At 48.4% G+C, this 24,689-nt stretch overlaps 1 protein-coding gene across 25 annotated transcripts in view; it reads left to right on the forward strand.

Moving 5' to 3' along the window:
* ZMYND8 (zinc finger MYND-type containing 8) overlaps window positions 1-24,689 on the forward strand; it is a 148,748-nt gene that overhangs the window by 23,570 nt on the left and 100,489 nt on the right. For 21 of the 25 annotated variants that reach the window (XM_008014850.3, XM_008014928.3, XM_008014921.3 and 18 more), the window contains one exon: window positions 23,496-23,644. In XM_008014850.3, the coding sequence (XP_008013041.1) occupies window positions 23,496-23,644 (149 nt within the window). Of the gene's footprint in view, window positions 1-14,805; window positions 14,915-14,952; window positions 15,077-23,495; window positions 23,645-24,689 lie in introns of those variants that run through there. The other 4 variants (XM_008014862.3, XM_073006094.1, XM_073006142.1 and 1 more) reach the window with 2 other exon arrangements.

A 24,689-nucleotide genomic window follows, 5' to 3' on the forward strand; every position in this document is an offset into this window, starting at 1 on the left:
GTAGCTGGGACTACAGGAGTGTACCACACTATGTCTGGCTTAAATGCATTTGTCTTTTTTATCTCTCTCTCTCTCATATATATATATATATAAAATACATGTTTTGTAGACACAGAGGTCTCACTATGTTGCCCAGGCTGGTCTGGAACTCCTGGCCTCAAGTGATCCTCTGGCCTTAGCCTCCTGAAGTGTTCGGATTACAGGCATGAGCCACTGTGTGTGGCCTCATTTTTGACTTCCGGTACTTTGATTTTATGGGTTTATCATCTGTAACTCCATCATGAGTTGAGGAGCGTCTGTAGTTCATTTCCTTTTATGACTGAATAATGCTGCATTCGATGGATATGCTATACTTTGTTTATCTATGTATGTGTTGATGGATGTTTGAGTTGTGTCCACTTTCTGGCTAGTAGGGCTAATGCTGCAGAGAGTGTTCGTGTCTGAGTTTTTGTGCAGACACCACACATTTTCATTTCTCTTGGGTATAGATTTAGGAGTGAAATTGTGGGGTCATAGGGTAACTCTTAACCTTTTGAAGAATATACACATTTAAATTTTTTGTGTTGTCTTTATTTGTTTTTTTTTTTTGAGATGGGAGCTTACTCTGTTGCCCAGACTGGAGTGACTGGAGTGCAGTGGCATGATCCCAGCTCACTGCAGCCATGAACTCCTGGGCTCAAGTGATCCTCCCATCTCAGCCTCTTGAGTAGCTGGGACCACCTGTACATGCCACCATGTCTGACTAATTGTTTAATTTTTTGTAGCAACAGAGTCTTGCTATGTCGCCCAGGCTGGTCTCCAATTCATGGGCTCAAGTGATCCTCCTGCCTTGGCCTTCCAACGTACTGGGATTATAGGTGTGAGCCACCATGCTTGGACTCACAGACTTTTAAAGGCACTTGTCTCCCCTCTCTGCTGTCTTGACCCCCACATCTTTCCTACTACGGCAACTGCCGTATTTCTGTACTCTTTCTTCAAAGCCAAACTTTTTTTTTTTTGGGATGGAGTCTCACTCTGTTGCCCAGGCTGTAGTGCAGTGGCGCAATCTCAGCTCACTGCAGCCTCTGCCTCTGGGTTCAAGCGATTCTCCTGCCTCAGCCTCCTGAGTAGCTGGGATTATAGGTGCGCATCACCATGCCCGGCTAGTTTTTGTATTTTTAATAGAGACGGGGTTTCACCATGTTGATCAGGCTGGTCTTGAACTCCTGATTTCGTGATCCGCCTGCCTCAGCCTCCCAAAGTGCTGGGATTATAGGCGTGAGCCACTGTGTCCAGCAAGCCAAACTTCTTAGAAGCGTCTGTATTCATGTCTTTGTTCTGCCGGCTCCAATGTGGCTTCCACCCTGACCTTCCACATTCACATCCCCACTGAGCTTCCTGGAGACTCTGTGTTGCCTTTTCCAGGGGAGGTTTTCCATCCTCATCTGCCGCACTCTCTGCAGTACTGGAGATGCTGATTATTCTTGTGGACACTCTCTTCCTTTGCCTTCTTTGCCACCACAGTTCTGATTTTCCTTCTATTTCCCTGGCACCTTCTCCTCCTCTCTCCGGCCATTAAATGCTGGAGTCGCTGAAAGCCTGGCACTGTCCTTGTCTCCCCTAGCATATTCCTTCTCTGGGTGATCTTGCCCACATCTGGAGTTTTATGACTCAGACATTTATGTTTCCAACCTAGATTGCTTCTGAGTCATGGTGCAGAGGGCCAGCTGCCTACCTGACCGCCTTGCCTGTTCATGGGCGTCTCTAACTGAAGATGTCCACGAGAGATTTCACATCTTCACCCCCAGAGATACGGACTCATTCCCCATTTTTCTGTTCTTTGCCCTTTTGTGTCATTTTCTAAGAATATCGTATCCTAAATGTCACTCCACTTCAACCAACCTATCACCATTGAACTACAGTGGCCTTGTAGTTGTTCTCAGTATCTCCATCTGTCCCACCCTCCCAGTCTTTTGAAAATAACATCTTCCTGGCTATCCCTTCGTACTTTAAACTCTTAAGTGTTTTCTCCTTGGCTTTTAGATTCACAATCCCAAAAGCCTCCTATGCTGGCCTCTGCCCATCTTGCTAGTCTGCGTTCTCTCTGTGTTCCATTCTCTCGGTGTTCCCCTTCTCTCTTCTCCAACCACACTGTGCAGATCCATCAGAGAGCCATTTATGGCCTCAGGGCCTTTGCTCATACTTTGAAGGTCCCCTCCTTTCCTTCCTCTCCTTACTCCCTATCAGTTCTAAGGCTCAAAATGAGGGTGAGTTCTGCCTTTCGTTTTTGTTCATCCTGTTTTACTACCACTTTGCCTGCTGCTGGTGAGCGTATAATAAATATTTTTTTGAATGAACAAATGACTTGGCTCTGTCTATCAGATGGGTAGAACTTCTATCCTAGAGACTGAAGTAAAAGCAGCCTTTCGGCTAGAGAGGATGGCTTTGTTTTCAGCATTAATCCAGTGCCTGGAAATAATTACCCAGCTCAAGTGTCTGTTCTCTGCAAAGCCACTGGTGGCCTTTCTATTCCCTCTAGGGATATAGTACTCTTTGAAATGGCCTCTTCCCCCGGTTTCTTTCCTTTCTGAAATATTAGTATAACTTCTAATGGGTGCCTTCTAAAACACAAGTCAGATTGTCCCACTCTCCTTTACATTTGCAGTGGCTCCTTAAGAACACAGCCTTAGGAGCATGGTGTCTCACGCCTGTAATCCCAGCACTTTGGGCGGCCGAGGCAGGAGGACAGCTTAAGCCCAGGAGTTCGAGACCAACCTGGGCAAAGTGGCAAGACCCTGTTCCTAAAAAAAAAAAAAAAAAAGCCAGGCACGGTGGCTTGTCTCTGCAGACCCAGCTCCTTGGGAGGCTGAGATGGGAGGATAGCTTGAGCCCAGAAGGTGGAGGCTGCAGTGAGCTATGATCTTGCCACTGCACTGCAGGGGCCCTGCAGTATCTGTCTCTCCTGGACAGCCTGCCCGGCCCTGTGAGAGTCCTGTGATGTGCACCTTGCTGAGACACACTTGGCACTGCCTTCCATACTGACCTTCGTGAGGACCATCCTCGCCGTGTCCATGGACAGCTAGGCCCTCTCTCGGCCTGAACCCTTTATTTACAGTCTCCCACAGAGAAGTTCTTTTAGGTTACAAAGTCAAAAATCACTCTTCAAAGTACCTTGAATTGCCCGTGAAAGTATTCAGCTTTGATCAGAAATTTGTATGCATACTAAAGGGTTAACAACTGCCAAGCTAGACTAAAGGAGGAATGAAAGGCAAATCCATAGTCACATTTCTGTGCATCAGGTGCCTTGAATTCAGCTGCTCAGTCCCTAGAGGCAAATTGGGATGAGTGGATGATTCCGCAGTGTCCTGCTCGCCTGCCAGGCGTGCTTCTTTGTCTTAATATTAAGCTTCTGCAGCTGTGCCAGCCAACACAGTAGCCACTAGCTGTACGTGGCTCTTTAAATTTACGTTAACAAGCCAGGCGCAGTGGCTCATACCTGTAAACCCCAGCACTTTGGGAGGGCAAGGCGGGTGGATCACCTGAGGTCGGAGTTTGAGACCAGCCTGACCAACATGGAGAAACCCCGTCTCTACTAAAAATACAAAATTAGTTAGGCATGGTGGTGCATGCCTGTAATCCCAGCTACTCAGGAGGATGTGGCTGGTGAATCGCTTGAACTCGGGAGGAGGAGGTTGCGGTGAGCCGAGATCATGCCATTCCACTACAGCCTGGGCCTAAGAGTGAAACTCCATCTCCAAAAAAAAAAAAAAAATTACATTAACAAAATACAGTTCATTCCTCAGCTGCCCTGGCCACGTGTCAAGTGCCTCACAGCCACAGGTGGTTAGAGGCTGCTGTTATTAGACAGCACTGATAGAGAACAGATCGAGAACATTGCCATCATTTGAGCAAGCTTGATTGGATCACACTGTTCCATAGCCTTAGTAGATTAATGGATTTGTTGTGCGTGCTGTGCTGAATGCTGCAGGTGAAGCTACGTCGCCAGGGGACACAGCACTGAACATGTTCCATGCATGATTATTGAGTTTAAGTTTTGCTTGGTCATTGCCTCCTGAGCTTGCCTATTCTTTGAAAAGTTTTGCAGAGAACGCAGTCCTCTTTCTATCTTTGCAAGTTAGTGTTTTTTATCCAGGCCCTGCTGAACTCACTTTTTGCCAGGCCCCCTTGGCACCTAGACCTGATTGGGGTAAAGTTCCACAGGATATGTCAGGGAGCTGGGCAGTCCTCCCTCCACCCTTTAACATGCTTTACCGTAATTCTTCATTTACCTGTGTGTCTCTTCTAGACTGATAGACCAAATAACTCTCACCTCTTTAGACTAACAAGGGACTGGCATTTCATGGTAGTGCCCATTAAATGCTTTGTGAATGAAGGATCTCTTCCAGTAACTGGAAACAAACTTGTCTAGGCGCAGTGGCTCACGCCTGGAATCCCAGCACTTTGGGAGGCCGAGGTGGGTGCATTACCTGAGGTCAGGAGTTCAAGACCAGCCTGGCCAACATGGTGAAAATACAAAAATTAGCTAGGTGTGGTGGCACACGCCTGTAATCCCAGCTACTTGGGAGGCGGAGGCAGGAGAATCGCTTGAACCTGGGAGACAGAGAGCCCAGAGAACCTGGGAGACATTGAGCTGAGATCATGCCACCGCACTCCAGCTTGGGCAACAGAGTGAGACTCTTGTCTCAAAAAAAAGAAAAGAATTAACTTTTTGCGGGGTGGCAGGGGGCGGGTAGGGGTTAAGGTTTATTGGATTTTCCTTTCAAATGATAAAAATCAGTGTATCTCCTTGACAAGAAGCCAAAGTGTACAAAGAAAAAGCTAAAAATCTTCTCCTGCCCAGGTAACCAGTGATAACAGTTTGATGTGTTTTTGTCTATACTACCCTCTCCATGCTTATAAAAATGTCAAAAAACTTACGCAATACCTGTATAACGGGGTTGAACTTTCTAGGACCTGGCCATCCTAGCAAATCATCCCTTGTCTCTGACCCCTCTCTTTACCTTATTATTTTTCTCTGCTTCCCCTGTCCTGTTAGACCCTTTAAGGGCCTTTCAAGGTTAGATTTAATGATCTGGGGTAGGCATGGTAGCTCACGCCTGTAGTCGCAGCATTTTGGGAGGCCAAGGCAGGAGAATTACTTGAGCTCAGGAGTTCAAGACTAGCCTAGGCAACATAGTGAGACCCCATCTCTAAAATAAAAAAAAACTGCTGAGCTTGGTGGCACCCACTTGTAGCCTCAGCTACGTGGGAGGCTGAGGCTGGAGCATCACTTGAGCCCAGGAGGTCAAGGGTGCAGTGAGCCCTGCTTGCATCACTGCACTCCAGCCTGGGCGACAGAGCAAGACCTTGTTTCCGGAAAAACAAACAAAAAATCAATAAGTTATAGATTTAATTATCTGAAAGTTAAGAATAATGGAGACCTTGGCAAACAGGGATTCTAGAGTTCTACCCAAAGTGGGCAGGCAGGAGGATTGTTCCATGTGGAAACAGGGGGTCCTATGTGGAGGGATCTTGTGATTTTTTTTTTTTTTTTGAGACAGAGTCTCGCGCTGTCGCCCAGGCTGGAGTTCAGTGGCCGGATCTCAGCTCACTGCAATCTCCACCTACCGGGTTTGCGCCATTCTCCTGCCCCAGCCTCCCGAGTCGCAGGGACTACAGGCGCCCGCCACTTCGCCCGGCTATTTTTTGTATTTTTTAGTAGAGACGGAGTTTCACCATGTTAGCCAGGATGGTCTCGATGTCCTGACCTCGTGATCTGCCCGTCTCGGCCTCCCAAAGTGCAGGGATTACAGGCTTGAGCCACCGCGCCCGGCCAGGGATCTTGTGATTTTTCTTTTCTTTCTTTTTTGAGTCTTACTCTGCTACCCAGGCTGGAGTGCAGTGGCACAATCTCTGCTCAGTGCAACCTCTGCCTCCTGGATTCTAGCAATTCTCCTGCCTCAGCCGCCCGAGTAGCTGGGACTACAGCTGTGTGCTACCACACCTGGCTAATATTTTTGTATTTTTAGTAGAGACAGGGTTTCCCCATGCTGACCAGGCTGGTCTCAAACCCCTGACTTCAAATGATCTGCCTGCCTTGGCCTCCCAAAGTGCTGGGATTACAGGTATGAGCCACCGTGCCCGGCCTATTTTTTCTTTAACCCCTTGTTTCATCTGTGAATGACATTATTCTTTTTTTTTTTTATTTTATTTTATTTTTTTTTTGAGACGGAGTCTTGCTCTGTTGCCCGGGCTGGAGTGCAGTGGCCGGATCTCAGCTCACTGCAAGCTCCGCCTCCCGGGTTCACGCCATTCTCCTGCCTCAGCCTCCCGAGTAGCGGGGACTACAGGCACCCGCCACCTCGCCCGGCTAGTTTTTTTTTTGTGTTTTTAGTAGAGACGGGGTTTCACTGTGTTAGCCAGGATGGTCTCGATCTCCTGACCTCGTGATCCGCCCGTCTCGGCCTCCCAAAGTGCTGGGATTACAGGCTTGAGCCACCGCGCCCGGCCGAATGACCTTATTCTAAAAGAGAAGCTAGAGCTTCTCTTTAAAGGCAGTGGCTCACATCTGTAATCCTAGCATTTTAGGAGGCTGAGGCCGGTGGTCAGGAGTTCGAGACCAGCCTGGCCAACATGGTGAAACCCCATCTCTACTAAAAATACAAAATTAGCCAGGTGTGGTGGTGCATGCCTGTAATTCCAGCTACTAGGGAGACTGACTGGTTTCCTGGCCACTGATTGCTTCTTTTCCAGATTGCTGGTTCATTGCATCAGCTGTAAGTAGTGCTGTCTTCTAATAAGGCTGACCTGGGTTTGTGCTCTACCCCCTTAATGACCCTCCCATAACTCCCCATCCTCAGACTTCACGTTTGGGTACAGTCATTTCAAACCAGGTTGCTGTTTCTTGACTTGGGACCAGATACAGTAGCAGTTGGTAAGAGCCGAGGGACTGTATTGTAAGACAAATATGTATCCTTGAAAATCTAGACCCATCTTATGCCTGGTGAGATGCTGACACTCCAAGAAGCCCAAGGGAACTAGATGGAGACAGGAAGGAGCAGATTGAATTTCTCTTGACTCATGTCCATGGGATGCAGGGAAGATGAACTTGAAAAATAATTCTTTGCTTTTCCCAGTCGAGGCTGAGCCTGTCTGCACATAGATTAGTACCTGTATCTGATCCTTGCTTCTCGTAGCAGGGGCAGGCTTGGAGAATCCAGAGGGAGACTGAGGATCTGTGGAGGTTTTGGAAAAAGAGATCCTCAGACTCAGACGTATAAGAAAAAAGGTCCAGAACCAAGACTGAAGATTTGGTTAAATGGCCATCTCAGTGGTGGGTCTCCTAGAAGGGAATATGTTTTCCCTGGAGAAAGTCATGCCTCTTTTATTTTTATTTTTTGAACTGTTAAATAATTCTGAAACAATAGCCCTCCTCAAGAGTAACTGGGAGGCTGGGCATGGTGGCTCATGCCTGTAATCCCAGTTGTTTGGGAGGCCAAGGCAGGCGGATCACCTGAGGTGCGGAGTTCGAGACCAGCCTGGGCAATGTGGCGAAACCCCATCTCTACTGAAAAATACAAAAATTAGCCGGGCATGGTAGCGGGCACCTGTAATCCCAGCTACTCAAGAGGCTGAGGCAGGAGAATCGCTTGAACTTGGGAGGCAGAGGTTTCAGTGAGCCGAGATTGCGCCATTACACTCTAGCCTGGGCCACATGCAAGACTTCGTCTCAAATAAATAAATAAATAAATAAAATACAATTAGCTGGGTGTGGTGGCATGTGCCTGTAATCCCAGTTACTCAGGAGGCTGAGGCAGGAGAATTGCTTGAACCAGGAGGTGGAGATTGTGCCATTGCACTCCAGCCTGAGCAACAAGAACGAAACTCCGTCTCAGAAAAAAAGCAAAACATAACGAAAAAAGAATAATTGGGAGAACGAGGAAATTGGTTGTCTTAGAAAACCTCCTGAGATATCCCCCTTTGATTTTTTCAGTAATTGGGTTTAGCTGAATGGCCCCATCCCATTCAAGTTACACATATTTACTTGCTCCCCTACTTTTCGGGGAAATGGGTTCTTTAGGCAAGATAATGACTGAGTACCTGTTGAAAGGGGAATGTCCTGTTCTGGGGTCCCTTTCAGAGGCCGACATGACCAGGTTCCCATTTGTGTAATCTTTCCTGTTGACTTCGCCACGCTGCTGCCTTCCTGATTTGCTGGAAGAAATTCTGAGACTGGGGAAGAAAAACTGGAATTTGCTGTGAGTCAGGTTGACTGGCCCACCTTAGGGCTTTGTTAACCCTGTACAGTCACTCAGTCAGTCAGTCCAATATGTACTTTGGGGCACTTCTGAGCCAGGCCATGGGCCTGGCGCTGAGCTACAGCAAAGAAGGATGGACAAGCTGACATTGAGTTTGTCAAGCTGAGACTGAGTTCACACTCTGGAGGAGAGACACAATAGAGCAGTGAACCAGCAAAAAAGGAAAATAAGTTTTGATAATTTTCAGCTATGGGCCAGGTGTGGTGATGGCTCATGCTTTAATCCCAGTACTTTGGGAGGCTGAGGTGGGTGAATCACCTGAGGTCAGGAGTTTGAGACCAGCCTGGCAAACATGGTGAAACCCCATGTCTACCAAAAATACAAAAATTAGCTGGGTGTGGTGGCGCACGCCTGTAGTCCTAGCTACAGAGAGGCTGAGGCAGGAGAATGGCTTGAACCCGGGAGGCAGAGGTTGCAGTGAGCCAAGAACGCACCATTGTACTCCAGCCTGGGCAACAGAGTGAGACTCCTTTTCAAAAAAAAAAAAAAGTAATTTTCAGCAATGTATGAGTATAATAAAGGGTAAAAAACAACTTCAGGATTATATAATAAGGAGCCTGGAGGCTGGAGGCTGGGGTGGTCAGAGAAGGCCTCTCTAGGGCAGTGAGCCAAAAGATGAAGTGGCAACTATGGAGAGGACTGGGCACAGAACATTATAGATGAAGGGACCAGCCACATGTGAAGGAGCTTGGCTTGTCTGAGGAGCGGAAAGGAGGCCATTGGGGTTGGAGCTGAGTGAATGAAGGAGAGAAGGTGGGCAGGACCAGGTCACCAGGGGCACTGTAGGTCTTCATAAGACATTAGGTGTCTACAGTAAGCTCCTTGGAGGGTTTTAAGCAGGGAGTGCACTGTCTTATTTAGGTTTTATTTATTTTTGTATTTTTTGAGACAGAGTTTTGCTCTTGTTGCCCAGGCTGGAGTGCAGTGGCTCGATTTTGGCTCACTGCAGCCTCCGCCTTCCAGGTTCAAGCGGTTCTCCTGCCTCAGCCTCCTGAGTAGCTGGGATTACAGGCACCCACCAGCATGCCTGGCTAATTTTTTGTATTTTTTAGTAGAGACGGGGTTTCACCATGTTGGCCTGTCTGGTCTCAAACTCCTGACTTCAGGTGATCCACCTGTCTTGGCCTCCCAAAGTGCTGGGATTACAGACGTGAGACACTGCGCCCGGTCAAGGTTTGGCATTCTTTTTTTTTTTTTTTTTTTGAGACGGAGTCTTGCTCTGGCACCCAGGTTGGAGTGCAATGGCTCGATCTCGGCTCAGAATCACTGCTGAGGCAGTGATTCTCCTGCCTCAGCCTCCCGAGTAGCTGGGATTACAGGCGTCCACCACCACGCCCAGCTAATTTTTGTATTTTTAATAGAGACGGGGTTTCACCATGTTGGCCAGGATGGTCTCAATCTCTTGACTTCGTGATCCACCAGCCTCGGTCCCCCAAAGTGTCGGGATTACAGGTATGAGCCACCATGCCCGGCTAGGTTTGGCATTCTTAATAACACTTGTCAGATGACTAGGAATCTGAGGCTCAGAGAGGTGAAGTAACCTGTTGAAAGACACACAGCCATGTGAGTCCGGACCAGCTCTCTCCCTGGCTTGATGAGCCTCATTTGAGTGGAGAGGGGAGTGCAGTTGGAGGAGCCCTGGGGGAAGGTCAGTGAGGGTGGGGTGGGGCTGGGATTGTGGGCCACCTGGAGAAGTCTGCTTTGATTTTTAAGGAAGTTCTAAGCCCTGGAGGGATTTTGAGCCTGGCTTCCTTGAATTCCTGACAGCCTGAGGGGGTTTATTGTAAACATTTGTGTTTCTTATCAGCGAACCGTTTTTAAAAACAGGCTTGGAAGAGGTAGTCTGAAGGTACAGAAAGATTTGGGGGCCAGGTGCAATAGCTCATGCCTATAATCCTAGCACTTTGAGAGGCTGAGGTGGGAGGATCACTTGAGCCCAGAAGTTTGAGACTAGGAGATCCCATCTCTACAAAAAAAGAAAAAAAAAAAGAAAGAAAAAGAATGAGCTGGGTGTGGTATTGCGTACCTGTGGTCTTAGCTACTTGGGAGGCTGAGGTGGGAGGATCACTTGAATCTGGGAGGTCGAGGCTACAGTGAGCCATGATTGTGCCACTGTACTCCAGCCTGGCTGACAGATTGAGACCCTGTCTCCCCCCACCCCAAAAAAAAAGAAAAATTGGGGGAAATGAGTTTGAAATTTCTCGGTTATTGCCTTTTTCTGTGCCCTAGCCTCTCCTTTCCCCCAGGAGAATAATGGTAATAAAGTATGGTACTTTGATGTGCCAGATGCCTTTCACTTTGTATGCATTATCTCATTTAATCCTCACAATCCTTTTGGGAAGAGCCTAATAGTTCCAACTGAATGACTGAGTCACAGAGAGGCTAAGAAACTTGCCCAAGGTCACACAGCTGGCAGGTGCCAGCACTTGGATTCAGACCTAATAGTCTGACTCCAGAGCCCACACATTGAACGACAATGCTGTGTTGACATTGGCCAATGCCAAGCATGCCCTTTATGATGGAGAATTACCAGGTGGCACTCACAAGCCTAGGAGAGACAGTTGACCTGTATAGTGAAGGGCTTTGGAGTGATGGCGGTGGGGTGTGCTGCATTGATCTGCTTGCCTTGGAGCACATAAATGACTTTGCCTCTCTGAGCCTCACTGATAAAATGGGTACAGAAATGCCATCCTGGTTGGGTGTGGTGGCTCACGCCTGTAATCCCAGCACTTTGGAAGGCCGAGGCAGGGGAATCATGAGGTCAGGAGATAGAGACCATCCTGGCCGACATGGTGAAACAGGTATGGTGGCGTGCACCTGTAGTCCCAGCTACTTGGGAGACTGAGGCAAGGGAATCGTTTGAACCCGGGAGGTAGAGGTCACAGTGAGCCAAGATCGCTCCACTGCACTCCAGCCTGGAGACAGAGCGAGACTCTGCCAAAAAAAAAAAGAAAAAAAGAAAAAAAAAAAAAAAAGAAATGCCATCCCAACCTCTTGGGATTCTTGGGACAGTTCGTAGCTTCTCCATAAACAATAGCTGTGAACTACATGAAACCCTTCTGCAAAGGAAATAGAGGAATATTTCCCTGTCTACCCTCACACCTGCTAGGTGTATTCACAAACTCCTGATATTTTTCCTGTTGCGGTTTATCCATCTGTAATCAGTTTCTTAATCATTCTGTACCTAATAGCCGCTTTACCATGAGCCTGTTTTTCTCTGGGATTTAGTTACCTTATCAATGAAATGGGGAGGCTGGGCGAGGTGGGTTGGTCACACCTGTAATCCCAGCACTTTGGGAGGCTGAGGCAGAAGGATTGCTTGAGCCCTGGAGTTTGAGACCAGTCTGGGCAACATGGCGAGACCCTGTCTCTACAAAAAATACAAAAATTGGCCGGGTATGGTGACCTGTGCCTGTAGTCCTAGCTACTTGGGAGGCTGAGACAGGAGGATCTCCTGAGCCTGGGAGGCTGAGGTTGCAAATGAGCCGAGATTGTGCCGCTGCACTCCAGCCTGGGTGACAGAGTGAGACTCTGTTTTAAAAAAAAAAAGAAAGTGTGGTGAGTTTTAAATAAATTGATATTTGTATTTATAACAATGCCTCCCAGATAATAAGTGCTCAATAAAAGGTAGCTGTCACGACTGTATTTCTAGCTGTCCTTCCATCAGGGCAGAGGCCTTCCTGGAACAGTTTTGCTGGTAGCCCAGATGTCTAGTTGTTGCCTAGTGACTATTTGTTAACTGGCTGGTCCCATTGTTTTCTTCTCTTTGAAATCTGAAGTCAGGGCCACCAGGTTAGGAATCATTTTCCTTCTTAAAGAATACATGCATCTCTGTGGGTGGTGTGTTTATACAAGGTGAGACCTGCCTGGTAGCTCACTGAAGTTTCTTTCTACCAGGATTTCTCAGCCTTGGCACTGTCGACTTTGGGCCTGATCATCCTTTGTCTTGGAGCCGTCCTGTGCATTGTAGGATGTTCGGCAGTATCCCTCAGCTGTACCCACTAGATGCCTGTCGCAACTCCTCTTCCTGCCCAGGTGTGACAACCAAAAATGTCCCCAGACATTGCCAGATGTCCCCTGGGTGTGCTGATTACTGCTTTCCACTCTTCTAAACACCTGAGCCCTGTAAAAGTGTTTGTTTGATAATGGGACCGTGTACTGAGCTCCTGCTGTATGCTGGGTACAAGGGATACAGACGTGATCCCTGGCTGGGCAGTGCCTAGAATGCAGTGAGTGTTCCATAAATATTGTCATTCTCACCCAGTTTCCCCAAAGCCATTAATAAATACCTTCGTTAAATACGTAAACATGATCAGAAATAATTCAGAGGAGTCCAGCGTTTACTGGGTTTCCTGGTTGTTCCTCCATGTCTCTGCAAACCCAGAAGCCTCAGAGACCAAACTTTTACCCTGGTCCTATTTCTGGTCTCCTTTCACTTGGATTTTGGACCATGCCCGTCTACGCAGACGGGATTCCATCTTCATTCCATTTTATGGCTGCATCACGATGTTGCGCATATGGGCATCAACGTTGCTTCCTGTCTGGTTTTTCTACAAAACCCTGTTGCAGTGGCTACCCCTGTCTGCCCTTCTGTGCACCTATGAGCCCTGCAGACAATAGGACATGTTCTTAGAATCATCCCACTACTATCTGAGTGATGTTAAGCATCTGTCTTTATTTATTTATTTATTTATTTTTGAGATGGCATCTCGCTGTGTCGCCTAGGCTGGAGTATAGTGGCGCAATCTCGGCTCACTGCACTTCAGTCTCCTAGGGTCAAGCGATTTTCCTGCCTCAGCCTCCCCAGTAGGAGTAGCTGGTACCAAAGGTGTGCACCACCACACCCGGCTAATTTTTGTATTTTTAATACAGACAGGATTTCGTCATGTTGGCCAGGCTAGTCTCAAACTCTTGACCTCAGGTGATCCGCCCGCCTTGGCCTCCCAACGTGTTGGGATTCCAGGTGTAAGCCACCATGCACAGCCACAGCATCTTTACGTGATGGTTGGCCAGGGTAATTTGGGTGACATATTGGGTCTGAACTCTTTGCTTCCTCAAAGGAATGTGACAAGGTGACTGTGGAGGGCCTGTTCCTTTATCCCTGGGGTTTCAGTAGAGAATTTTGCCGCCTTTTTTTTTTTTTTTGAGATGGAGTTTCGCTCTGTCGCCCAGGCTGGAGTGCAGTGGCGCAATCTCGGCTCACTGCAAGCTCTGCCTCCCGGGTTCCCGCCTTTCTCCTGCCTCAGCCTCCCAAGTAGCTGGGACTACAGGCACCCGCCACCATGCCCGGCTAATTTTTGTATTTGTAGTAGAGACGGGGTTTCACCGTGTTGGCCAGGATGGTCTCGATCTCCTGACCTTGTGATCTGCCCACCTCGGCATCCCAAAGTGCTGGGATTACAGGCATGAGCCACCGCGCCTGGCTGAATTTTCCCCCTTCTTTAGGTGACTTTTAGAGATAGCATCCAGGGCAGGTGGGGACCTTGGTTGGTTTGCAGTGGCATCTCTTCCTTCATCTGCCCCCTTTCTGAAGCTAATTTCCCTTTGCTTCTCCCAACCCACTTCTGTGGTTCAACTGCTGCCAGCACAGAACTGTCTTTTTGTTTCTGAATTGCCCTCTGATGCCATGATTCCCCGTTGCAGTTTGGAAGCCACCATCACTGGAGATTTCTAGAACCCAAGCCAGGCAGGGGCTGGATAAATAGTGCCAACGGGTGCCAGCCACCAGAACCAGCTCCTCAGCCAGCCACAATGTAAAGGCCAAAGGCAACCGGTTTCTCCACATTCTTTGTGGTGTTCTGGTCGAGTTTGAAGGGCCTCATGTACACATGTTGGAGGGAGCCTTTGGGGCCTGGGCCTGCTGAGGGGGTGGGTGGTGGGAAGTGCGTTCTCATAGGGAGTCGGGCCCTGCCTCAGTAAAATTGGAAAGAACTTGGCATTCTTGATCCAGGAAATTCCTGTTGCGATGTTGTCGTTTTTCCAGAGGGCCTCATCCCAGCTGGGGAGGAGAAAGGGCCGCGGTTGCAATTGCCTCTAGTTGTTGAGGGCTAAACACTGAATTCATTTGTAAATCAGCCTCTTTTCTGTAGATTGAAGCAATTTCTGTCCTGCCAGGCGAGTTTGGAAGTTCGCCTTTTACATATGAATGTGCCCTTTAATCACCACTTCTGCATTATTGAGAGAGGGTGGAGGAGGCTGTGTCTAGTGGGAAAGGATTATACCTCGAGTATAAAAGATGGGTTTTCTCATTTCTAGGAGAGGGGCATCAGAACTAAAGAGAATCTGAAACAATTACTAAAAATATTAAAAACACCTTCAAAATGCAAACCACAGCTGTTTCCCTCCCCCCAGGCTCCCTTCTGATATTGTCACTTCGGCCAGCAGAACAACTCCAGTTCCTCGTATTTATTCACAATCCCAGGAAATAAATGGCTCTTCGGTGCACTGCACCGAAGACTTTCAGCTCAGCCGAGCTGCTGTCGAGGGTGATAAATTATAGGCGAAAGCCCGGGGACATGAAGGCAAGTCGCTGGGCTTCAGACTGCCTGATTGCAAAGAGGTGACAGTGTCCTTGCCCCGCCGGGCGACCTAATGTGTACAAGACTGGGGCTGGCCTGGTAAGTGGTGACTCTTAGCCTGTTCTCTTTGCTTCTTCCTCCTCCCCCTGGGAGAGGCCGCTGAGGATCCGGAAGCAGGAATGTCTGCTGTGGGTGAGCCTCTGTTCTCTTTTGAACAAGAGAGGCTAGGCCCTCTGAGCAGCCACACTTTCTCAATGGCAGGTAAGTGCCTCTTCTCGGCGTTCCCTGCCCCTCGCATGTTCTGTCTCCGAGGTACGTGATGTTCCTGGTGAAATGCCATTTTCCCCAAGTTGAGAGTGACCTTTCATTCCACGGCCTCATTTCCATTCCAGCCCTCCCTGTCCCGGCTCTGGATAAGAAGTTCCTGTTGATTTGCAGAGATTCTTCAGAAGCACAGTTCAGGCCAGTGCAGTCCTCCGGAGGAGCAGGCTCAGCCCGGCAGCTCTGGCAGGGCCAAGTCAGCCAGGGTGCATACTGGTCCTCAAGTTTCTGTGGGTCTAAGAGATGGTCAGCGTTGGAGGAAATAATCATTTGCTTATACGAGCAGTTTTCATTTACAAGTTCCTCCTGGCTTAGGCATTATCTGCTGCGAGGACAATTTTGCCTCCTCCCCACCCCCCCAACCTTTGCTCCTGATTTTTTTACTTCTGTTCTCCGCCAGGAGGAAATTCCAGACTTTTGTCTCTTTATGATGTAATTACTGGTTGGGGAGGGCCCCAAAGATTCCTGGGGAAGGGAGGCCTGTTTGGGTACCTGCTCTGTGTCTTTGGGAAACGCTTTGAAGTGATTAACCGTGCTCTGCTTTGCTGCTTCTGGGAGAGCAGCAGTGTGTGGTCATGTTTGAAGTAGGCCAAGGGGAGAGGACTGGTGATTACGAAAAGTGTTGCAGAGCAGGCCTCTGCTTCTGACCCTGCCTTCACAGTTCCTGGAGGAAACCTGGCATTTTCAGTCTGATTGAAATGCAGAAATCATGTCCTGGGCTGATTCTGGTCTCCAGTCTACACAGGCCGGCATTTTCCATAGCTTTGAACTTGTGGAACTGATTTAACATGCTTCTTCCAGAAAGCAAGCTGTGTTTTTGGAGTGGGGGTGGTAGTCGGGGAGGAGGTGGAAGAGAAGCAAGAAAAGGAGGAAGAGTGATTGGTTAAAAAATAGAGTTACCTATTAGTTACCATTGAATGGGTGCTTACTATTTGCCAGGTATTATACTAAGAGCTTTACATGAATTAACTCATTGACTTAATCGATAACTTTACAAGGTACCATTATCTCCATCTTAAAGAACAGAGGCACAGAGAGGTTAAGTCGCCTTTTTAAGGTCACACTGCAGGGGAGAGCACAGCCGGGTTCTGCATGCATTTTGACACCAGAGAGCTGATTCCCCACCACTGTGGCATCCTGGCTCTCTGTCGTTTGCAACCTGGCCCATCAGAGCATATGCCCTTGACCTATGGGTCCTGGTCTGCCCGGGACACAGCTAAGCACATGGTTGGTTGCCCTACTCCTGTGGCCTGTCATGCCTGTCTGGGCCTGTGGACCAAGCTTCTCTTTCTGTTCAGGCCCCAGCAGGCTTGCTGTCGACATCATTAAGGAAATTAAACACCCACAAAAACACAAGAAGCTCCCGGCCTTTCAGCTGTGGCCCTTTCCCTTGAGGGAGGAGACCATTCCTTGTAATGGTGTGTCATTTCCTAGCCCCTGGAGAACAGCATGTGCTGTGACTCAGGCGCCGGATGTGGGGGCAGGAGTGGGGTGGGGGGTGGGTACCTGACGTGGCCTGTTGGGGAGGCCTAGCCTTGATGGAGGCTGGAAAAGGGGAGGTAAGATGGCCCTGGAGCCTCCAGACTATTTCAGGGACTGATGCCACCGTTTGGAAATTGGGAGGTGAATGTACTTTCCGGGGACTGCCTTTGAGAGAACGGTGTCATCAGTGAATGACATGATTTTCCACCTTCTCCCAGTTCCTGGAACTCTTTGTTGGACCTTCCCCACCCCCATACCTCTATCTGCAGTTCAGGGGAAAAAAGGCAAAATGAGAGTGTACTCTTAAGTCATAGACCCTAAATTAGGGTGTCCTCTTGCTACAGAGCTGAGGATGAGGCCCTCCTGGTGCAAGACCATGTGGTACAGAGGTTAGAAGCTGGCCCTTGGAGTCCCATTGCCTGGGTTCAAATCCCAGCATTGCTCCTTCGTAGTTTTGTGACCTCAGTCTAGTGACTTAGTGGGAACTACAGGAAGTGCATTTTGAACAGTGCCTAGAATATCGCATATAATCAAAGAAATTCTTAGCCCTCTTTGTTTTTTTTTTTTGAGACTGAGTCTTGCTCTTTCGCCCAGGCTGGAGTGCAGTGGCACGATCTTGGGTCACTGCAAGCTCCACCTCCCAGGTTCACGCCATTCTCCTGCCTCGGCCTCCTGAGTAGCTGGGACTACAGGTGCCTGCCACAATGCCCGGCTAATTTTTTTTGTATTTTTATTAGAGATGGGATTTCACCATGTTGTCCAGACTGGTCTTGAACTCCTGACCTCAGGCAGTCTGCTGGCCTCCCAAAGTGCTGGGATTGCAGGTGTGAGCCACCACGCCCAGCCGAAACTCTTAGCTCATTATACTCTTGCCTCAGGAAAGCTATAAGCCTGAGTTATCTTGAAGTAAGATACCCCTTAAATCAAAGACATCCAGGAAATGCTGAGCTCCAGGATGATTTCTGGTGGATCACAAGACATAGGCTTGGGAAGGATCTCCTCACATGCTTGGTTCCTTTTTTTTTTTTTTGAGACAAAGTTTCGTTCTGTTGTCCAGGCTAGAGTGCAATGGCATGATCTTGACTCACTGCAACCTCCGCCTCCTGGGTTCAAGCAATTTTCCTGCCTCAGCCTCCTGAGTAGCTGGGATTATAGGCGCCCACCATCACGCCCAGTTAATTTTTGTATTTTTAGTAGAGATCGGGTTTCACCATGTTGGTCAGGCTGGTTTCGAACTCCTGACCTCGTGATCTGCCCACCTTGGCCTCCCAAAGTGCTGGAATTAGAGGCGTGAGCCACCGTGCCTGGCCTCGTGCCTGGTTCTTAATACCCAGTAGACCTTCCCATATTGTTACAATTTCAGCAAAATGTCACAAGGAGGGGAAAATTCTGCTGCTTTCTGCTCCATGCCAAGCTGTTTTCCTGAGTCACTGCTCTGTCCTCTCCACAAGGCTGCACTCCTCCCTCACCCACATTAACTCATTCAGAACCACTCATTTTTGTGAGGGGATGGGTGGGAGTCAGAGGGTTGTGAGTGAGCCAGCCCAGTGGGGTCGCAGGTCCTATTCCCTCAGAAAGCAGTAGAAAAGTCTTTCAGATCCAGGGTGAACCAGTGATTCAGTCGACAGTGGCTGTTTGTCATTGTTCCAAGTTTATAGATGAAATGCGCTGAGCAATACATCTTGTCAGAATTAAATCATTAAAGAAGAAAAAATTGACTCAGCTTTCTGGAAAGGGTCCTTATGGAGCCTGGTTACCATGGCTACAGTCAGGCGTACACCCACCAGTCCATCATCACCAGAGGCCCAGCCCCCACTGGAGTAGGGGGCAGTTAAGTCATAATGCCACCCTGCTGTCTCATCCTTCCGAAGGATACTGAATCCAGCAGTCATTTCCTAATTCTTCTCCCTATGAGCCTTCATTGAAATCCCCTGCTGTTGACTGATGTGTCTGTTGTTTGGAACCTATCAAATTTCGACCCCTTCGATACAGCCACTGAATGCTCATCAACTCCAGGGGGAATTGGTGTGTTTGTAACAGCGAACAGAATTGGGGTTTTTATGTTTTGCTGAAGCTAGAAGGTTTGGAATACTCTCAGATGTGGGCATCCTTGGGCTAGGACCCACCTCCCCCTACCTCTTGCTGAGCAGAACCTCAGTTTCCCCCTTTGTTTCCTGGTGGGCTTGGGTGATATTCCCTTGCCAACTCTAAATCGCTTACCAGTATATTAATTTCTAGTAATTTTTTTTCCTCTTTCTCATTAAATTAAATCATTTTAATGTTCAAGAGGGACTTTTACATCCTCTGGGGGTCCTGAAGTTTTCATTCATTGGAGCTGAGGACACCTTTGCAAAGGTGAAGTAAGCTATGGCTCCATGTACCTAGAAGCTGCACTCCTGTATACAATGATGGCCTGTTCAAGGGTCCCTGGAGCACTGTCTGGTCGTTAAATGAGAACTTCCAATCTAGTCCCTTTCTCCCCCTCTCTTCCCGTTTTTGCAGGTGAGGCCCTGAGGCCCTGAGAAGTGGAGACTTGCCTGGGGTTGTTTCCTGTTTAACCTTATTCTCCAGCCTGGCCCCCTTGCTTGACCTCTATTCCCTGAGTCCTGAACCAACCCCTCACATAGTGTCTGGAAGGTAGAGGCCATTGGCTCTGGCTTGCCAGTGTGGAACAGGATTGTGTAGAGTTGAGAACTCAGACCCCGTCTCCTAAACACATACACATACTCCAGCATTTCTCAAACTAGTGTACCTCCCAGTCTTTGGGAGACATACACATACTCTAGCATTTCTCAAACTAGTGTACCTCCCAGTCTTTGGGAGGACTTGTTAAAACACAGATTGCTGGGCCCTACCCCAGAATTTCTGATTCTGTAGATCTGGGGTGGGGCCTGAGAATTTGCATTCTTTTTGTTTTGTTTTGTTTTTAAAGATAGAGTCTCTCTCTTTCGCCCAGGCTGGAGTGCAATGGTGCACTCTCGGCTCACTGCAATCTCTGCCTCCTGGCTTCAAGTGATTCTCCCACTTCAGCCTCCCCAGTAGTTGGGACTACAGGCATGCACCACGACACCTGGCTGATTTTTGTATTTTTAGTAGACAGGGTTTCACCATCTTGGCCAGTCTGATCTCGAACTCCTGACCTCAAGCGATCTGTTTGCCTGAGCCTCCTAAGGTGCTGGGATTACAGGCGTGAGCCACACCGCCTGACCAATTTTATTTATTTTCCTAACGTCATCCAGGCACATGATAAATACAGTACACAAGGGTATAGAGTGAAAAATCATCCTTCCCTGGACTCCTTGCTGGCAGTCGTCCCAAGGCAACTAGTAGTACCCAAGTCGAGCTTTGTTGTAGTTTTGTGTTCATCCAGGAATATTCTAGGTTTGTGCAAACATTGATGTGTATATTAAATCTTTTTTGGGGAGGAATATTGGTCCATTAATGGTGCTAGATACACTTTATTTATTATTTATTTTTTTGAGACGGGGTCTTGCCCTGTCGCCCAGACTTGAGTGCAGTTGTGCAATCTCGGCTCACTGAAACCTCCGCCTCCTGGGCTCAGTCGATTCTCCTGCCTCAGCCTCCCAAGTAACTGGGACTACAGGCAAGTGCCACCACACTCAGCTAGTTTTTTGTATTTTTAATAGAGATGGGGTGTCACCATGTTGGCCAGTCTGGTCTCGAACTCCTGACCTCAGGTGATTCACTTGCCTCAGCCTTCCAAAGTGCTGGGATTACAGGTGTGAGTCACCGCCCCCAGCCTAATTTTTATATTTTTTCTAGATACAGGGTTTCACCATGTTGCCCAGGTGTTTTTTAATCTTTTAAAATAAGTTTTACATTTTTTTAATTAAAAATTTTTTTTTTCAGAGACAGTGTCTCTCTTTTTCACCCAGGCTGGAGTACTCTGACATGATCATAGTTCACAATACCCTCGAACTCCTGGGCTCAAGCAGTCCTTCCTCCTCGGCCTCCCAAAGTGCTGGGATTACAGGTGTGAGCGCCGTGTCCGACCATGTAACTGTAATCTATTCTTAGAGCAGTCCTCTGTTTGCAGACGTTTGTTTCAAGTGCTTTGGGTACGGCCCACAGTGCTGCAGTGCAGTCATCTTGCCTTTGCTCCTTTTCTACTATTTTGTAGAAGGTGTTTCTAGAGGAGATTGTTGGGTCAAAGGCCAAGTGGAGAAAAAGTTTTCAGGAACAGTGGTGGAAGTCGGGTGAGGACCCATGTGGGAGGGAGAGGAGGTTTCTCTGGGGGAATGTGCTCACCCTGGGCTGCACTTCTCTCTCTCTCTTTTTTTTTTTTTTTAAGATGGAGATTTGCTCTGACGCCCAGACTGGAGTGCAGCGACGTGCTCTTGGCTCACAGCAACCTCTGACTCCAGGGTTCAAGTGATTATCCTGCCCTGGCCTCCCAAGTAGCTGGGATTATGGGCATGCGCTACCACGCCTTGCTAATTTTTGTATTTTCAATACAAAAGTACGGGGTTTCACCATGTTGGCTAGGCTGACCTCTGTGTCTCTTTTTGTGAGTTTTCCCACTAACTAGCTGCTGTGTGCCTTTGGTTCAGTGCTTTGGGCTCTCTGGGCCTCCCTTTTGATGTCTATGGTTTGACCTCTGGACTCTCGGGTCTGTTCACCCTCAAGGTACCTGTTGTTAGCATTTAATTTCTACTCATGACTGGGTCTCCGCACAGCACCCTGAATATTTGTTCAGGATTGTCCAGAAGCTTTCACGGTGAGGCTGGAGAGTTCCATCCCGTGGATTGGGTTTTGGGAAACAGTTCGTTGTCTTCCTTTGTGAATCTGCTGGAAGATGCTTTGCCTTTTCACCAAAATCAACCACTAGGAGGCCTTGCATGAACCACATTGGATGCTGTCAGTCTGCCGTCCACGACTCTCCTGCAGGCAGGGAGACAGATGCACCGTGCAGCCTACATGCTGAGTGGTAAAACTGGGGCAGGAGCATCTTTGGTAATTGACATCTTTCCGGATTTCACATCCCATCCCACCCCATCCTCCTGTGGTCTTGGCACAGCTCATCCCTCTTGTGGTATTCGTAGCTTTCGTTCCTCAGGATGTCAGTTGCACCAGGCTGTGTCATTATGTTGTCCCTAAGTTACCAAGACCACCATGCGGCATGGAGTGGATTCAAGTCCTTGGAGGTGAAGATTGAGCGGATGGTAGTAGAAGTGTACGTGTGTTTTTTTTTTTTAATTATCATTTTTGAGACAGAGTCTCACTTTTGTCGCCCAGGCTTGAGTTGCAATGGCATGATCTCAGCTCATTGCAACCTCTGCCTCCCAAGTTCAAGCGATTCTCCTGCCTCAATCTCCCAAGTAGCTGGGATTACATGCGTTTGCCACCACACCCAGCTAATTTTTTTTTGTATTTTTAGTAGAGATGGGGTTTTATCTTGTTGGCCAGGCTGGTCTTGATCTCGTGACCTCCCGCCATTGTTCGTGAAAACGTTTTCTCCACTTGGCCTTTGATCCAACAGTCTCCTCTAGAAACACTTTCTACAAATACAGTGGAAAAGGAGCAAAGGCAAGATGACTGCACTGTGGGCTGTACCCAAAGCACTTGAAACAAACATCTGCAAACAGAGGACCGGTTTTACCATGTTGGCCCAGCTGGTCTTGATCTCGTTACCATGGTTTTACCATCTTGGCCAGGCTGGTCTTGATCTTGTGACCTCAGATGATCCGCCTGCCTCAGCCTCCAAAGGTGCTGGGGTTTACAGGTGTGAGCCACTGTGCTTGCCTGAAGTGTACGTGTGTTTAAATGAAATGCTGGAAGATGAAAACAAGGGGTGCGTGAACAAGAGTGGGGCTGGCATTTTCCAGGTGAGAATCCACAAGGATGTAATTTGTGTTGATCTTTTTGGAGGAGGGTCTCAAACACAAGGCCCAGTGGCGGTGGGGCCACGGAAACTTCCCAGTGGGTGGGGTGTGTTCTTTTCACACAGTTACAGTACATAGCCTATTAAACACGAATAAATGATGTTGTTTTCCACAAAGGAGAATGTGTGCCTTCATTTCCTTGAAGTATGTAGCCTTCCTGATCTATCTTCTTTGGTTTCCTGTTTTTGCAATCAGGCGTGGGCATGGAGAAGTCATGTTTATCTGGGGTAAGAACAACACTGGTGCCTATGTGACTCTTGGCAGGTTGGCCTCGGTCTCATCAGCAGGGACATAGTGGGGAAGAGTGGCGATTGCGCGTGTTTCCATCTAAAAGTGGGGTACTCAGCTCTATCTGGTGCTTTGGGGGCCTGCAGGTCCTAATTTGTTTTTTGTTTTTTTTTTTTGAGTCAGAGGCTTGCCCTGTTGCCCAGGCTGGAGTGCAGTGGTGTAATCTCGGCTCACTGAAACCTCAGCCTCCCGGGTTCAAGCAGTTCTCCTGCCTCAGCCTCCCGAGTAGCACACCTGGATAATTTTTGTACTCTTGGTAGAGATGGGGTTTCACCATGTTTGGCCAGGCTGGTCTTGAACTCTTGACCTTGTGATCTGCCCACTTTGGCCTCCCAAAGTGCTGTGATTACAGGCGTGAGCCACTGTGCCCAGCCCTCCTAATCTGTTTTTTTAAGAAAAGCGAAAAATCTAGGTTATTACACAAAGTTTCCTGATTTTTGCATCTTGGCAACAAATTAAGATTTTTACAAAAATGTTATATAGGTCGAAGAAATACTTGTCTGACTGTTGAGGCAGACAGCCAAGAAGGGGGCATGTATATTCTGGGAGGAGGAACACTGAAGTGGCTTCGGGAGTTGGGGGACAGAATGCACTCTGTTCCCACACTCTGTTCCTCCACACCTCCTCCCTGTGGGGCCCAGGCCTCCCTGACTGCTTTAAAACCTGTGGTCCTGTGTCTCTTTCAGATCCTGGCTCTGCAGAGAGAACAGCCCAGAAAAGAAAGTTCCCCAGCCCTCCACATTCTTCCAATGGCCACTCGCCGCAGGACACATCAACAAGCCCCATTAAAAAGAAAAAGAAACCTGGCTTACTGAACAGTAACAATAAGGAGCAGGTAAAGCAGCTGCCTGGAACAGAGTCCTCACTGCCGGGACAGAGGCCAGCCAGTAGCGCTGAACCTCTCTGGGTCCTTGTAAATGCCAGCTTTCTTGGCATTGAGCTAGCTGCCTTGCACTGGCAGTCATTTGCCTTGGATAAAAAAAGGTGGCTCAAAATGGGCCTGTGTAGAAATTTCCAGTGGGTTTTCAGATCTGTTTCGGGGACGGAGCAGGGACCCAGATGAGATGAGGGTATATAATTCTTTAGGGTTTGAGGCATTTCCTTGTATTAGGTATTTTTTTTCATGCTTTTAGGACTGTTTTTCCCATGTGGCCTGAGGAGTTTTCCCCTCCTGGGCCATGTCCATAGGACTAGTTCTCAGCTCTATCTGGAAGTGGTTGCTTGGCTGAGGCAAGTTCCCTTCTGGCCTCAGCTTTCTCATCTGTAAAATGAAGGGTTTAGAGGCCGGGCGTGGTGACTCATGCCTGTAACCCCAGCACTTTGGGAGGCTGAGGTGGGTGGATCACGAGGTCAAGAGATGGAGACCATCCTAGCCAACATGGTGAAACCCCGTCTGTACTAAACATAGAAAAAAATTAGCTGGGTGTGGTTGCACGCGCCTGTAGTCCCAGCTACTCAGGAGGCTGAGGCAGCAGAATCGCTTGAACCTGGGAGACGGAGGTTGCAGTGAGCCAAGATCGCGCTACTGCACTCCAGCTGGTGACAGAGCGAGACTCCATCTCAGGAAAAAAAAAAAAAAAAAAAAAAAAAAGAAGGGTTTAGGTCTCTGTTTTTTTTTTTTTTTTTTTTTTTTTTTTTTTTTTTTTGAGGCGGAGTCTTCACTCTGTCACCCAGGCTGGAGTGCAGTGGCACCATCTCGGCTCACTGCAAGCTCCGCTCCCGGGTTCGTGCCATTCTCCTGCCTCAGCCTCCCGAGTAGCTGGGACTACAGGCGCCCGCCACCGTGCCCGGCTAATTTTTTGTATTTTAGTAGAGACGGGGTTTCACCGTGTTAGCCAGGATGGTCTCGATCTCCTGACCTCGTGATCCGCCCGCCTCGG

The sequence above is a fragment of the Chlorocebus sabaeus genome, chromosome 2 (assembly GCF_047675955.1).
Source record: "Chlorocebus sabaeus isolate Y175 chromosome 2, mChlSab1.0.hap1, whole genome shotgun sequence".
In the NCBI taxonomy this organism is placed as follows: domain Eukaryota; kingdom Metazoa; phylum Chordata; class Mammalia; order Primates; family Cercopithecidae; genus Chlorocebus; species Chlorocebus sabaeus.